This window comes from Cottoperca gobio, chromosome 22 (genome assembly GCF_900634415.1).
Source record: "Cottoperca gobio chromosome 22, fCotGob3.1, whole genome shotgun sequence".
NCBI lineage: Eukaryota > Metazoa > Chordata > Actinopteri > Perciformes > Bovichtidae > Cottoperca > Cottoperca gobio.
Window position 1 is genome coordinate 6,203,686 of NC_041376.1, and position 12,992 is coordinate 6,216,677.

The 12,992-nt window shown below is 41.5% G+C and overlaps 1 protein-coding gene across 2 annotated transcripts; it reads right to left on the minus strand.

Annotated features, from left to right (window-relative positions):
* Nucleotides 1-2,663: 2,663 nt before the first annotated feature.
* On the minus strand, nucleotides 2,664-12,564 carry lbh (LBH regulator of WNT signaling pathway). Of its 2 annotated transcripts, none has more exons than XM_029461061.1 (3): nucleotides 12,316-12,564; nucleotides 7,467-7,569; nucleotides 2,664-4,558 (listed from the first exon to the last, which is right to left on the minus strand). In XM_029461061.1, the coding sequence occupies exons 1-3, from the start codon at nucleotides 12,342-12,344 to the stop codon at nucleotides 4,355-4,357; spliced, it is 336 nt and encodes a 111-aa protein (XP_029316921.1). In that variant the 5' UTR covers nucleotides 12,345-12,564; the 3' UTR covers nucleotides 2,664-4,354. The 2 variants fall into 2 exon arrangements, with proteins under 2 accessions (XP_029316921.1, XP_029316922.1); XM_029461062.1 differs by lacking the exon at nucleotides 12,316-12,564 and adding an exon at nucleotides 12,191-12,297.
* Nucleotides 12,565-12,992: the final 428 nt, after the last annotated feature.

Genomic DNA, 12,992 nt, shown 5'->3' on the forward strand with positions numbered 1-12,992 from the left:
GTTAACTTACATAACCTACGCTGTGGGAATGCAGAGTACATATCTACCGTCATATAAGTATGGGAAACGTGCTGAAACAACAGAATGTTATAAAAGTCTGGGAGGGCAAAAAATAGAAAGAACAAGAAAACAACTACATTGGAGAAGAAAAGTAAAATGAGTCGAGGGAGTGGAAAAACAGTTAATCGGATAAGCATTATTTTTCTCCTCATGACAGATTGAAGAGAGAGGGGTTATGTTACGGCTTATGGGTACATGGTGTGAGTTTATGTGTAGAGGGGTGACAGTGAAACAGCGTTAATATGGACTATAGTTGGGAGTCAGGGAGAATTCAGGGGTTGGCAGGTCAGACTATGCTGACACACTGGGATCAGCGACGGGATTGTTTCCATTGGAAAGAATTCCAAGAATGAGCTAGAAGAGCTATCAGTGTCTTCACTCAGAGGGCTCTGACAACAGTTTTAATACATAGCCAGACACACACGCTCTCACACATACACATTTAAAGATACTGTGTGTCACACCAACAATGGTGTGTGAGACACACTCCGTCCCTATATGTTACTGAATACTCAGCGTCTCTCACTCATCTTACCATTTGCAAAATCAATGCTGGCGCCTCTGACCCTGAGCAGGGAGGTTGATAAACAGATGAACAGTGTAAGGAAATTGACTAAATAAGCAACAATAAAATGTAAAGTTAGGGAAAAAAACATCTTTAAGAGTTATTTATTAAGAGTGTAACTTAAGTTGCAAATTAGATTAGGCTATAAATGCTGTGGTGAGTGACATTAGTTTAAGCTACATAACTGTCCCTATTTAAATAAATATTAAATAAATAAATGGTTGGACATTTTGGGAAACATCCAACAGCTCATTCACTTTATTGCCGAGAGTTAGATAAGAAGATAGATTCCACTCTCATGTCTCTGCGGTAAATATGAAACTGAAGCCAGTTGCTTAGCTTAGCAGTTTTTTTATATCGGCAGCATAAGCAATGCAAATGTTGCTAAATTGTTGCATGGAGGTATGTGACATAAGTTGTGCCAAACTAAGCCTCCCTCACTCGCCAGTCAGGAAAGCACAGAAAAAATAAAGACAGTGAAATAACCAAAACCTTTCTAACTTTGGCAGAGCATGTTGATTGAAGCTGATTTTAAGCCCTTTTTTAATTAAGATCCTTCAGGGAGTTGTAACTATGATGATACATATTCTTTAGTGCTTCAATCAAGTGTGAAGGGGGCAAAGCTAATTTCAATTACCGATTGCATTAAAAGAGTCTTTAATTGCTAAACTTCCTTACTGAGTAAATCAGCTGAGAAGTGGCTGAAGGAGAACAGCTGAAGATAAGAGCTGCTCAAAATGCTATGGAAAGATGCTTCCAGGCTTCCATTCATATCTCTTTAAGCCTCAGAAACACAGGACCTGCCTTTTTAAAACTCAAAGTAAACTGCCTTCTCAATATTCCTTCCAGTATTGTTTTAAAGACGACGCAAAGTTCAGAGGTGTCTGGCTGACGTCACATAATTGCGTAGCTGGATGCAAGTTCAGGCAGCCTCTCAAAGGACTGTGGTTGTCCTTTTCTAACTTCTTGTGATTTCTTCTTTCCATGATCTCATGACATTTTCCAGTGAGATCAAGAAGCCGTTTTTCAAGAAAGGGACAAAGGACATTCCTGTTCTAACCTATTCAGAAGGTTCCCATCGGCTCCCCGGGCCAGACACACACACTGCTGAACGCCATTATCAGCTGGGGTGTGGTATTAACTATTTATGCTCCATTTTTTTCCAGGAAGAAGGAAGCAGGATAGAATGTCAGCTCATTGTTCCCCTTCCAGGAAGTGACTGTAAGGCTACCACTATGGCACAATCCGTCAGGCTCTTGGCCTCCAAAGACCCTACCACAGCAACTCTGGACTATTCCCGGTACTAGGCAATCAAACTTGACCTATCGGACCACTAATACAGTGCATAGCAGCAAATCACCTGAGAAGTTTCCATTGTTACTGATCAGAAAGCTTTGTTTATTCCTGTAAATGTCCCAGTTCCCCATTAGAGCGTTCTCCACTCAAAAACATTTTATTAGTCTTGCATCATTGTGGTCAGTGTTTACGGGTAGAGCGTGAGGAGTTGCTTCCAGACTTTTATACGCTGTTCTATCCTCAATATTTCTGTAAAAAGTCCCCAATGATGGTAAGTCAAACCAATTGTCTCTGAAATGCTGGATCAGATAGTCTTAATTTTTGTAAACATGTAATTTCTTAAGCACTTAGAAATAAAAAGCTGTTCAGTGCTCAGGAATGAGCTTTTGCTTTAACTAGTCAAATTGTGTGTGTGCAAGTTGAAGACAGGAAGTAGCATGTGGCCTGTTCGCTTCTACATATAGCCATTTGATACACATCTATATTTGTAGAGATTCTGTATGTGAGAGATGCCAAGCAGGAAGTAATGCTGCTTTTCTGCAACCACTGAAGGTGAACAGAGTATGGAAAAGAGAGAGGGGTTTCACATAAAGGAAAACGAAAGTATACACAGAAGTAAAGTCTCTTGGAAACAATACTTTAAATGCGCTGGAGGATTACCCCCTGTAAACAACTCATTTACTTCATCTTGTAACATAATGGCAGTAACTCTTCAGTCAATTACTCACAGCAGAGTCACACAGTTGGATAGCAAATTCAAATGTTTATTTACAGCCTCTGCAATTGTCAGAGAAAAGTGGTCTAAATACAAAAACAAAAGAGAAAGATGGCGGCTAATCTCCCTGAGCTTTACAAAAACAATGTGGGAACTGTAGGTGACAGGGGAAAGATGTTCTGTACACAGCCCTAATGCCACTCAACACAAAGAATTTACAAAAAACAGACTTCTCTCAATCATGCGTCTACAACAGCATTTCATATGGTGTACACAAAAGTGAAATATTTTTCTACAATTGACAAGACTTGTTCCACAAACAATAAGTGGGGCTTTAAAGAGTGAACAAAAGAACACCGGCTTCTGAAATTGACAAGAAAGAAAGACATTACTACCAGAGAACAAATCAGATTTCCCATCAACAGGTTATGGCAAACATCAGGACGAATTGTGAACAAAGTTTAATACTGTCCGACATAACGTACTCATCAGTGAACTCTGTCCTCAGTTCGATTTATCCATGAACTGAACTTCATGGTGTCAAAAGTATGGCCGTTTTCAAAAAGGAAGACTAGCAAAGCCGTTCAGTTCAGGCGTGTACAGCTCAGAGCGAATCTCAGGTCTTTGCTTTTCTAAACAGTAAGCCAAAAACTCCTGGTAAAAACAAAGATCAGCACACTACAAGGCCTCAGGGCGGGCTCACTGGGAACAAGTATTTACACATCCTTCATTGGGTCTGTACATTGCTTCATCAATTGCTTTTTCAAAAATAATTTGCAGTGCTTACTCAGCTTTGCCCTTTTGAAAAATAAACCTGTTTGAGTCAGATTTTGTTTTCAATGTAATATTTTTTGCTTTGCCATCCAAGTACTGTTTGTCATAAGGCTCTCAGGAGGCCAGTGTGAGGACGAGAGGATCATAGCGTGACAGTGCCCTCGCTGCACAACAAGCTTTTGTACAATGAATGCATCGCGTAAGCATAGCAGGTCATGCTGGTTTATTTTCCTTCCACTTTCTACTCACTTCTCTAAAATTATTCCAGGTTGCCTTTTAATATTTCTCACTGTGAATGACCGACATAAGGTCAAGGGGGGTGGTAACATCCCAGTAACATTTTACACAAAACACCCACTTCTCAAAAAAGACACCTCACAAAACATTCACTTCTCAGAAACAGACACATCTATGGACAGCAGTGGCAATCACAATAACTAACATATCAATCCAGAAACTAAACACAGGTATGACAGCGTTACTGTAGACTATAATCCCCACGGGTACGACAACAGTTCTGTTTTGTCAGTATGAAATCTCTGGGGTCATGACGCCAGCCATTTTGGAGTAAAGTACAGAGCAGTTGTAGCCCCCTGCAGTGTAAGAGCTGTCCATGGAGCACTAAGCTGCCGCTGTCCTACAGGACATCTGTTCTGGGTCGAGACACTGTGGTAGGCATGGTAGGAAGTTGCATGTTGGTTTTTTTCAAGTCTGATTTTGCAGTCCAGTATGATAAATGATTGTGTGACAAAGTGTGTTGCCTTTGTGTATTGCTTCTCTTGTGGGATTGATGGCTTTGGTGTCATGGGCAACGAGATGGCATCTCGAGACACTGAATCTGTGTCTGCCAGTTTGCTGCGGTGCGGTGTAACCAGTGTTGAAAAGGACAGTCTATCAGAAAAGAAAAGGGGAAACGATGGAGAACGGGTGCGGCAGCACAGCCTCTAGTGCTGGGGATTCTGTGTTGGCTGTCCGTTTGGGATGTTGCCATTACTCTGCTCCTCTTCTTCCTCACTGACCAGAAACTCCTCTGGAGGCCAGCGAAGCTCCCCGCTCTCGACTTCTCCCTCTGTCGGCTCAACCACGATGGATGGCAGACGATCTTTGAGTTTACAGCAACGCTCAAAGTCTGAGGGGTCAGGGAATATCTGAAGAGCAAAGACAAGGGAAAAATACTGGTGATTAATCTTTCATTTACCTCAGAAGTTAAGTTTGTTTTCCAAACTGTAGAGCAGGTTGTTTTAAGCTAAGAGTAAGCAGTCAGCTTTTGTAAGGCAAGAAATGATTTGTGAGCATATTTCTGATCAGTGCTAAATATACCAGAACTTAGAAGTGTTGCAGGCACCACTAGCAAGGCTAAACAACTGAAGGAAGTGATGTGAAGACTAAACAACTGTGATGCGAAGTGGTTGCTTAAAATCCCAGTGGCATACCTGCTCTTGCCCAGCCCACATTCCTCTAACAGCCAAGCTAGCTTTCCAAATAGGTGCTTACCCAAGAACAAATTGTGCAAGAAATTGTTACATCGGTGGCTGTGTATGGGTAAATGAGGCATGTGACTTACAGTAACATTGTCATGTTTAATCTAAATGCTTTGGAAGGTATTGTGCCAAGCAGCTCGTAGCCGCTTATAAACTCATCCGGTACCATCACCCACTACTCGGAAGATTACAAGAGCATAAAATAAAAATCGGGGCATGTCAAATAAAAGAAAAGTGGAAGGTTTACTGGGTCATGATTTCTGTATAAATACAAATAAACTCTTAACAGTCTGCATTTAGTGCTGTGGAGATGGAAAATAAGGTTGTGAAAAGATGAAATCGGTTTATCTGCAAATCCAGACTGATATGTCCGCTTATAAACACAGCGTGCCACACTCAAATGTTTGGATCTAAACTGAAGGGCATGAGAGACATTTGGACAAGACAGATTACATTCATTCCCCGTCCTGACCAGATTGGACATAAACCTCAGACTTCTCTGTTCTCAGGAACCAGAGAAATGGCCCAGGGGAAAAGCCTGCCACTCCTGGTCCAAGAACAGCATTTTTTTGCTGTTGTTTGGATAAAGTGGATGAATATTTTTAGACCTGCATATTTCACTAAGACATTGGAGGGGGAGGGCGGGGGGGCGCAGCAATGTCGCTGTCTGGGCAGAGCGCCGAGTGGAAAGAAAGCATTAGATGAGGCAGGAGAGAGACTAAGACGAGAGGGGAAGAGATAGAGGGGATCCAGCTGTGTCCAAGTCTACATGAATTCCATAAGAGACAGATGAGAATGGAGAAAAAAAAAAGAGAGCTATAAATAGCCCTTGCAAATGTGAGAATTTTGTAAGGTTATGAAAGCATGCATGTGTATTTCGGCAGCTTTTACTTTCCCCAAAACCAGCTGCATGCAGAACTACGCCAAGGTGTGATTATATGCGCATGTCTGTTCATGTCTAATGCCTGCGTGTATCTCCATTTCCTTGCCTGCATCACCAATCCTCACTGTGCGTCAGCACCGAGGGGAATTAGTTGAATGACCTTGCCTTTGGACTCCTAGCTAACACATGTCATAACTTGTTTCACTTCCAGTGGCAGGAAACGACCACACATCGGCAAGGCACAATACAAGCTATTTTAGGATGTTCTGGGGGGGGGGGGGTTCATGCGGTGTATACGGTATACGCCTGAATCATGACGTCCTTTTGAGATTATAATTCAGTAACCATGTGCTCATCCTTCACTAGTAGGTTACATTCATTTCAATTCCCTTTATAGGTGCAGCTGGAATTTAATGGTCACACAATTTGTGTCAAAGCCTCTGGTACCCATAACGGAGGAAGTGACTGGTGGCAACATCATGCTTCTCTAAGGAGTGACTGGGACCTTGGGCAAATGGCCGAGATGAGGAAATACAGAGTGGGGATGGAAAGAGTGGAGAAGTGGCAGCCTCCTTTTCTCTCCCCCCTGCCCTCCCTCATCCGCTCCCCTCATCCTCTCAGACCGACTCACAGCTGGGGTGTGAACTGTAGGCAGAGGAAGCCAGGCTTCTCCTCTGGGACAGGCTACATCCTTTTAAAGTCAAAATCTACATACAGTACAGCATGGCATTAGCAGGCTACTGTATTATGGATGTATGAAAGCACACTTGTACAAATAAATTACAATTTTATATGAAATTATGAATAAAAAAGTTGTAAAAGCCAGAATATTTTATAATATATCTTACATCAGTGCTCATCTGTGCCTCTCCAATTAAGATGCAGCTTCACTAAACATGAGACCAACTTCCTGTCCAAAATCATAAATATTCTCGAATTAAACCATTTTACTGTAAATTTAATTGATTTAAGTAACATTGGGACCTTTAATAATTTTTTTCACCCTAGGTACAAATGAGACACTAAAATAAGCAAGCAGCTGTGTTTAAGTAGTTTAGTTTCTAAAAATCTCCCCGTTGAGCTGACAGTAAAACAAAGCCGCTGGCAACACCTTGTCAAGACCACCTGATGGCCACTTCGCTCATCTCTGAATCTGCAGGGTTTATTTCTGTGACTGCAGTAAATTACACACAATTTCCCATCACATTTCCTTTTTTTTGTTTACGTTTAAAGTTGTGACCAACCGTAACCTCCTAAGGGATGTATATTTTTTGCTGTAATGTTTTCCAAGCGTTGTATTGTCATCTAGTTTTGAAACATTAGTTAGTTATTAGTTAGTGTTCCCACCCAACTACAGTCAGATCTGCAAATCCTCTTTATTCCATTACACTTCAATAGAATAATTTTGTCATTATAATAAATCATAATGGCAAACTGGGTCAAACATTAGTCTCTCAACAACATTTTAGCTTGGCCAGAGGTGCTGCAGAAACACATTTCCACCATCCCATACAAAATGCAGCTGCCATTCCCAAAATCACAACATGCAGTGGCTGCTCCCTCCTGTTCATGCTGACCACAATCCAATTTGTGAGACTGAATGATGAGGACCGGTATAATATGACCAGGCCACATAAAAGATGTATGGAATTGGCACAGAAGTGATGTCTCGTGTGTACGTGCGTGTCCTACCTGGAAGGAGAGTCTGTCCTTGCTGGGGCTGAGCCTCATGTCCTCCATTGGGGTGCTGTTGATCATCACCTCAGTCATATCTCGGCCGGGCACAAACACTGGGCTGCAGGGTTAAAAGAAAAGTTGTGCGATTAGCTACAGTGCAATGTACTCACTTTTCAGTTAATATAGATGTGGTCCCCTTTGTTTTACTAAATAGGGTCAGGTGACGAAATACTAAGAGTCTTAATTAAAAACTATCAATAATGGCATGCAACAAAAAGAAAACCCAACACCACATCCAACAAACTGTTCTTGTGCACACACACACACAAGCCTGCAAGTCATGGTTGTTTAACTCTGCACATCTTAACCACAAAGCATCCAGTTAGTGCTGCGCTTCCCTAATGCACTGCAAAGCTGCACAGCTCACGATGTGGCTTGCATAAGGTGGCCGTCTCTAAATACAAGATGATGTGATCTTGCAGTAGCAACCAGAGAACAGTCATTGTGAGAGTGTGCTGGGGTGTGCTGTGGTATTCGACTGGGGTGGAATTTCTGATCACTCCGTTCCATCAAAGCGTGACCAAACTTTCCGTGTTAGAATAAAGTAACGAGAGGTTGTTTATCCATGTTCAGTGCATTCATTATCCATAATTGTTGCAAGAAATATGTAGAAGAAAAAAGATTTGAAGCAGGTCCCAGCACTGACAGATGCCGTCTTGAGACGAGATGCTGAGCAGCCTTCTCACGCTCGCTATTTAAAGCCTGGTGCCTTGTGGTCAGTGGCCACAGGCTTTTGGTGTGTGTGGTCATTGGCTATATAGTACAAAGAAAAACACATTATCTGGTTCAATGGAATTGGTTGTTTTGGGGGGAGAGATGTGTGGGGCTTCGCTCGACCTACTTTGAATATTAAATACACATTTTTATTTTTGGAATGGAGAAACATTATACCGTGGTAATGATTAAAACATGGTTTTAAAACAAGGACTGATTATGTAAACATGTGTTCCAAGGAATTCATTTTACCGTTCACCGGAGTCTTTTTCATATCAAAACAGGCTCGCTTCAAAGTCGATGAGACAACAGTAGACAAACTGAAAACACCCTTTCAAAAATAAACATCTGCAATTACAATATGAAACGTCCTCTGGAATTTCTAAGTAAAGCACAGTTATGTATTTTTGTCTGCATGTACGACTCATACCGAGAATAATCTTGTGCCAGTAAGGATATCTATATATTGCTACATGAAGTATCTTAAAATTAAAACGGGTGCATTGTCGTCTTCTGGCAAACTGCTGGACACTCAGTCATGAATTAGGGTTTGTTTTTTCTCTATTACAATAAAACTACTTAGAAATTAACATTTTAAATAATCGAATCTGGTACGATGAGTAGTTTATGACAGTGAATGTAAGCAAACTAGATGGATATTGTTTTGTAATTGACAGTTTGCTGCCTTCAAGACTCTTCTCCACTTGTAGTTCACAAGTATGATGTTAAATGCACAAGTGACAATGAACATTGTCTCACTTTAAAGTCAAGAAGAAAAACAAAACAACCCCCGCTGTTGAGATTTGGGCTCCATTCATGGATTTCTGATAAACCCATCAGAACATAGGCTTTTCTATTGCGCATCTACAACTTTTTTGAAGCAGTCGATCACATTGCCAATGTTCTGAAACACGCACTGCAGTCTTAATGTAGGCTCAATAAAACCGCACCTTTACCACAAATTAATTCTGAGGAGCGTGTCGCGTGACACGAGTCACTCAAAGCCCGCGATCATTAACCCCTAAAGCATCCATCAATCAGTTTTTCCATCCCTACAGTTACACACCCCTCATCTCTTTCATGAGGAAACACTGACATCACGGTGTAGGGCGGATCTAAAAATGAGACCATTGAAAGGGTTCTGGCTAATTCACTGTAAAGTAACTTTTACTGTGCCAGTTAGATGACATACTTGGCCGAAACAATACACTGATATCCAAAATGAAAGAGGCTGGAAGGAATGAGAGGTTTAACATTGAAAAACAATGTCAGCCGGGCTGCTCTTGAACTTATTTCATCTTTGAGTGGGATGCAGAGAGGATGAGGCAGGCACGCAAAAAGCAGCGGACAGTGACAGTGAAGACCTGAGCACAGGGGGAGAAGGGATGAGAGGGAGGGAAGGGAAAGAAAGATAAACACTCAGGCCTTGCCAGTCATATTTCTGTTCGGGGATCGTATAAACATCCTGCTCGGCTAAGAATAACAGAACATCGGCCTAATAAAACATAAAGGGGCACAATGAGGAGGAAGCGGGGGTGCACAAGTAACAAGTCAACCTGGGAGGAAACAAACATACATGGACTACAGTCACATCTATTTCTGCTTCAAGTGTCACACAGGGCTCATACGTAAGTGTGTCCCTCTGAGTGGAATACCTGATTCCTAGAAGAGCCGCTAAGTGTTCTACAAGTAACCTGTACATGTATGACATAAGATCAGCTTGGACCACAGCAAGTCAACTAGAGTCTACTCCCAACAGTCACATTTCAAATGGCCTTTATTGATTCATAGTGTGGCGGATGACAGTGAACCTCTTTACCTCCTGACCCAGATATGATGATGCACATCCTAATACCACGGCACAGATGGACTACAGCTACAAGAAGTAATTGAATCAAATTCACTGGTCTCAGCTTCTGAAATGGAAATATTTGGTTGTTTCTCAGTCTTTCCATGAAGCCAATTTAATATAATTTGGGTTTTTGAAATGTTAAGACAAAAACAAGTAATTTGCAAACATCCTCTTAGACCACAAATGAATAATTGAAAATAATCTGCACATCAATACCTCAAACCATTGTTACGGCTCTGTCCTATCCAGTGCATTTCGGTTATTTTTATATTAAAAAAATATATATAATAGTAAAATAAAAAGTTTTTAAAAGTATTTTATTTTAATTTCTTATATAAAAATCACCCGACCGCTTACTACCACCCTGAGGAGAGAACACAATTGTAGCTCAATAAAAAGTGATTTTTAACCCTGTGGATTACAACCACTGGCAAACTAATGTGCTGACCCAGTGACCAGTGGAGGAGTAGACATGTTGTGTTTAGCTGCCACCTCCAGTGTCACATTTTAAAAACAGAGCTTGTTGTTAAAGTCAGTACGGCCATCTGCCACACTGGCTTTACACCTTTTCCTATGACGGTTAAAAATCATTCTGTTAGAGGCCCATAGACTGACAAGTCATTACCCAAGCATGACACCAGGTTCATCCACCTGTCTCAAGGCTAGAAAAAAAAAAAAAAAAAAAAAAGCCCAAGGCCGTGCTGGCTCCTGTCTGTACTGTAGAGGCGCTGACAGGAGCCCAAGTGGTCTCTGGAACAATCTCACTGCACAAGAGGGGAATATGCATATTGCGTTATCAACATTGTTTCCCCTCTGGCACCACACAGTTCTTACTACTATCATAAATCTCATCCTATATGGGGACAGGACGAAGCCGCCGACGCTCCATGCCAGCACTGAGCCGAGTCACACAGCTGCGCAGGTATGTGGGTGGTGCGAGGACTGAGTAAGACCCCCAGGAGTGAGATGGAATGAATGGGTTGTATCCAAATTCCTTTGGGTTGAGTCTGCTACTGAAAACACGTCATGGATCAGTTACCACTCCAGTACCTTATGGTAATCTTAGTGATGGGTGTGGGAGTGAAAATCTTATTGACCAAATATGTCTAGCAGCTTGCAACAAGTTTGCATATGCTGTCATGTATATGAATTAGGTGAGCTCCAGCTATTATTGTGAGAAAAATGTCTTCCTGTTCACACAGATAGAAAGCCACAGTGTAGACAATAAAAAAAAGGTTTTAGTGGAACTTGCAGCATCCAAATCAAATGCTTCTAGATATTCCTTTGAAAATAAGTACAAGCTCGTTTTCATATTTTTCTCATAGAAGTAACATAACAGAAACATAGATCTACCGTAAGTCAGCACACGGGAAAGAGCACAAAGTGTGGTTACAGTAAAGAGGTTGAGTCTGAACTTCCTGGTATAGGCAGCCAGAAGCATTTCTGAGGTTTGAACAGTGCTCGCAAAAACAATATTTCAAAGAGACTTGCATATCCTCTGTACAGACAGGAAAACATTCGACAGATGAGAGAACAGAAAGGCTCAAGATGCACCCTCCTATTATATGTCAAGTATATCAACAAGTTGGGGTAGTAATTGCAAGAAGGAAATGTGAAAATATGTTCAGATATGATGGATAGACGCAATAGATAGGAGCAGAGTGCATCTGTCCTCCATTTGCACTGCACCTGCAGTATTAAAGACCAAAGAACAAAAGCAGTGAATTGTTCCATTAACTTGTTTGAGGATACAGTAAAGTAAGCCTATGTGATTATAGGTTAAAAGAGAAGTCATTGAAGTGCATCTTATCCCTAAAAAGAATTACTGACATGGAAGACACTGTGTGACCACTGTGACCTTTTAAAAAATTGGCACATCACATGCAGAAACATTAAATCAAGCTGGAATCTGCCAATTTACTTTAAAACATAAATAAATAATGACACCTAGAATGTTCCTTTTCCAATCGGTCTGCCACAAACATTTCCAATTTCAGGGCAAACACTCCACAGAAAATCTCAGAAGGAAACAAGAGTGGGTGTAACAAAAGGTTCCTGATTCTGAGGGGAAATCACCAAGCAAAACAAACCACAACTACTTCATTGTTCTTACCTGTCAGGTACAAAGCCAACAAATGCAGTGTTTGATACTTAATTTAGTAATTTATATCAAGCACAGAGCAAGCATACCACTGCTGCCCACATGTGAACAGGTGAAAGTGGAAAAGATGTACTCACCAGTATATCTGCGGGGAAAATACAGACATGAATTCACACCTGCTGTCAATTCTGCTGATTAGGGAATCTAATTACAGCCGGGGACTACTTTTTCTCGTTCTTTTCTCTCTTCAAAACAGCACAGCACGCTCACGTAAACCGAAAGTAACTGTGCGAATAAGTCTAAGAACAAAACGCAGCTCTATAGTTTGGTGCGTCTGATCATCACCTCAGCTGTGTTGAGTATTTATGCAAGAGGCGTGTGCTTGTTCCGCCGGAGACACACCTCCTCTCTGCAAGGGCCAGAAAACCTCAATGGCAGCGCATTATCAGCAGTAGCCAATCAGAGCACAGGTGACTCGAGCCCCTCCGCCCCCCGAGCCCTGATGACGACAGCAGCGACAAAACCCTCTCATTGGGAATGGGTAAGAAGATACTGCATGATGCTATTGATTTGTAGTCTCCAAGGCAACACAATGACAGTCTTACCCCCCCCCCCCTTGAATGACAAAAAAACTTCGCCTGTTAGATGATGCGTGACATTTATCCAAATGAGGAGAGAGAGAGAGAGAAAGAGCTCCTCTGGCTAGGTTCATTCACAAATATATTCCAAGGGCAAGGCAATGTCTGCAGCAGCAATGGATTGTCCTCCTGCAGTTTTGCCTTTTAATATACATTTTTAAACAATGCATGAAGAG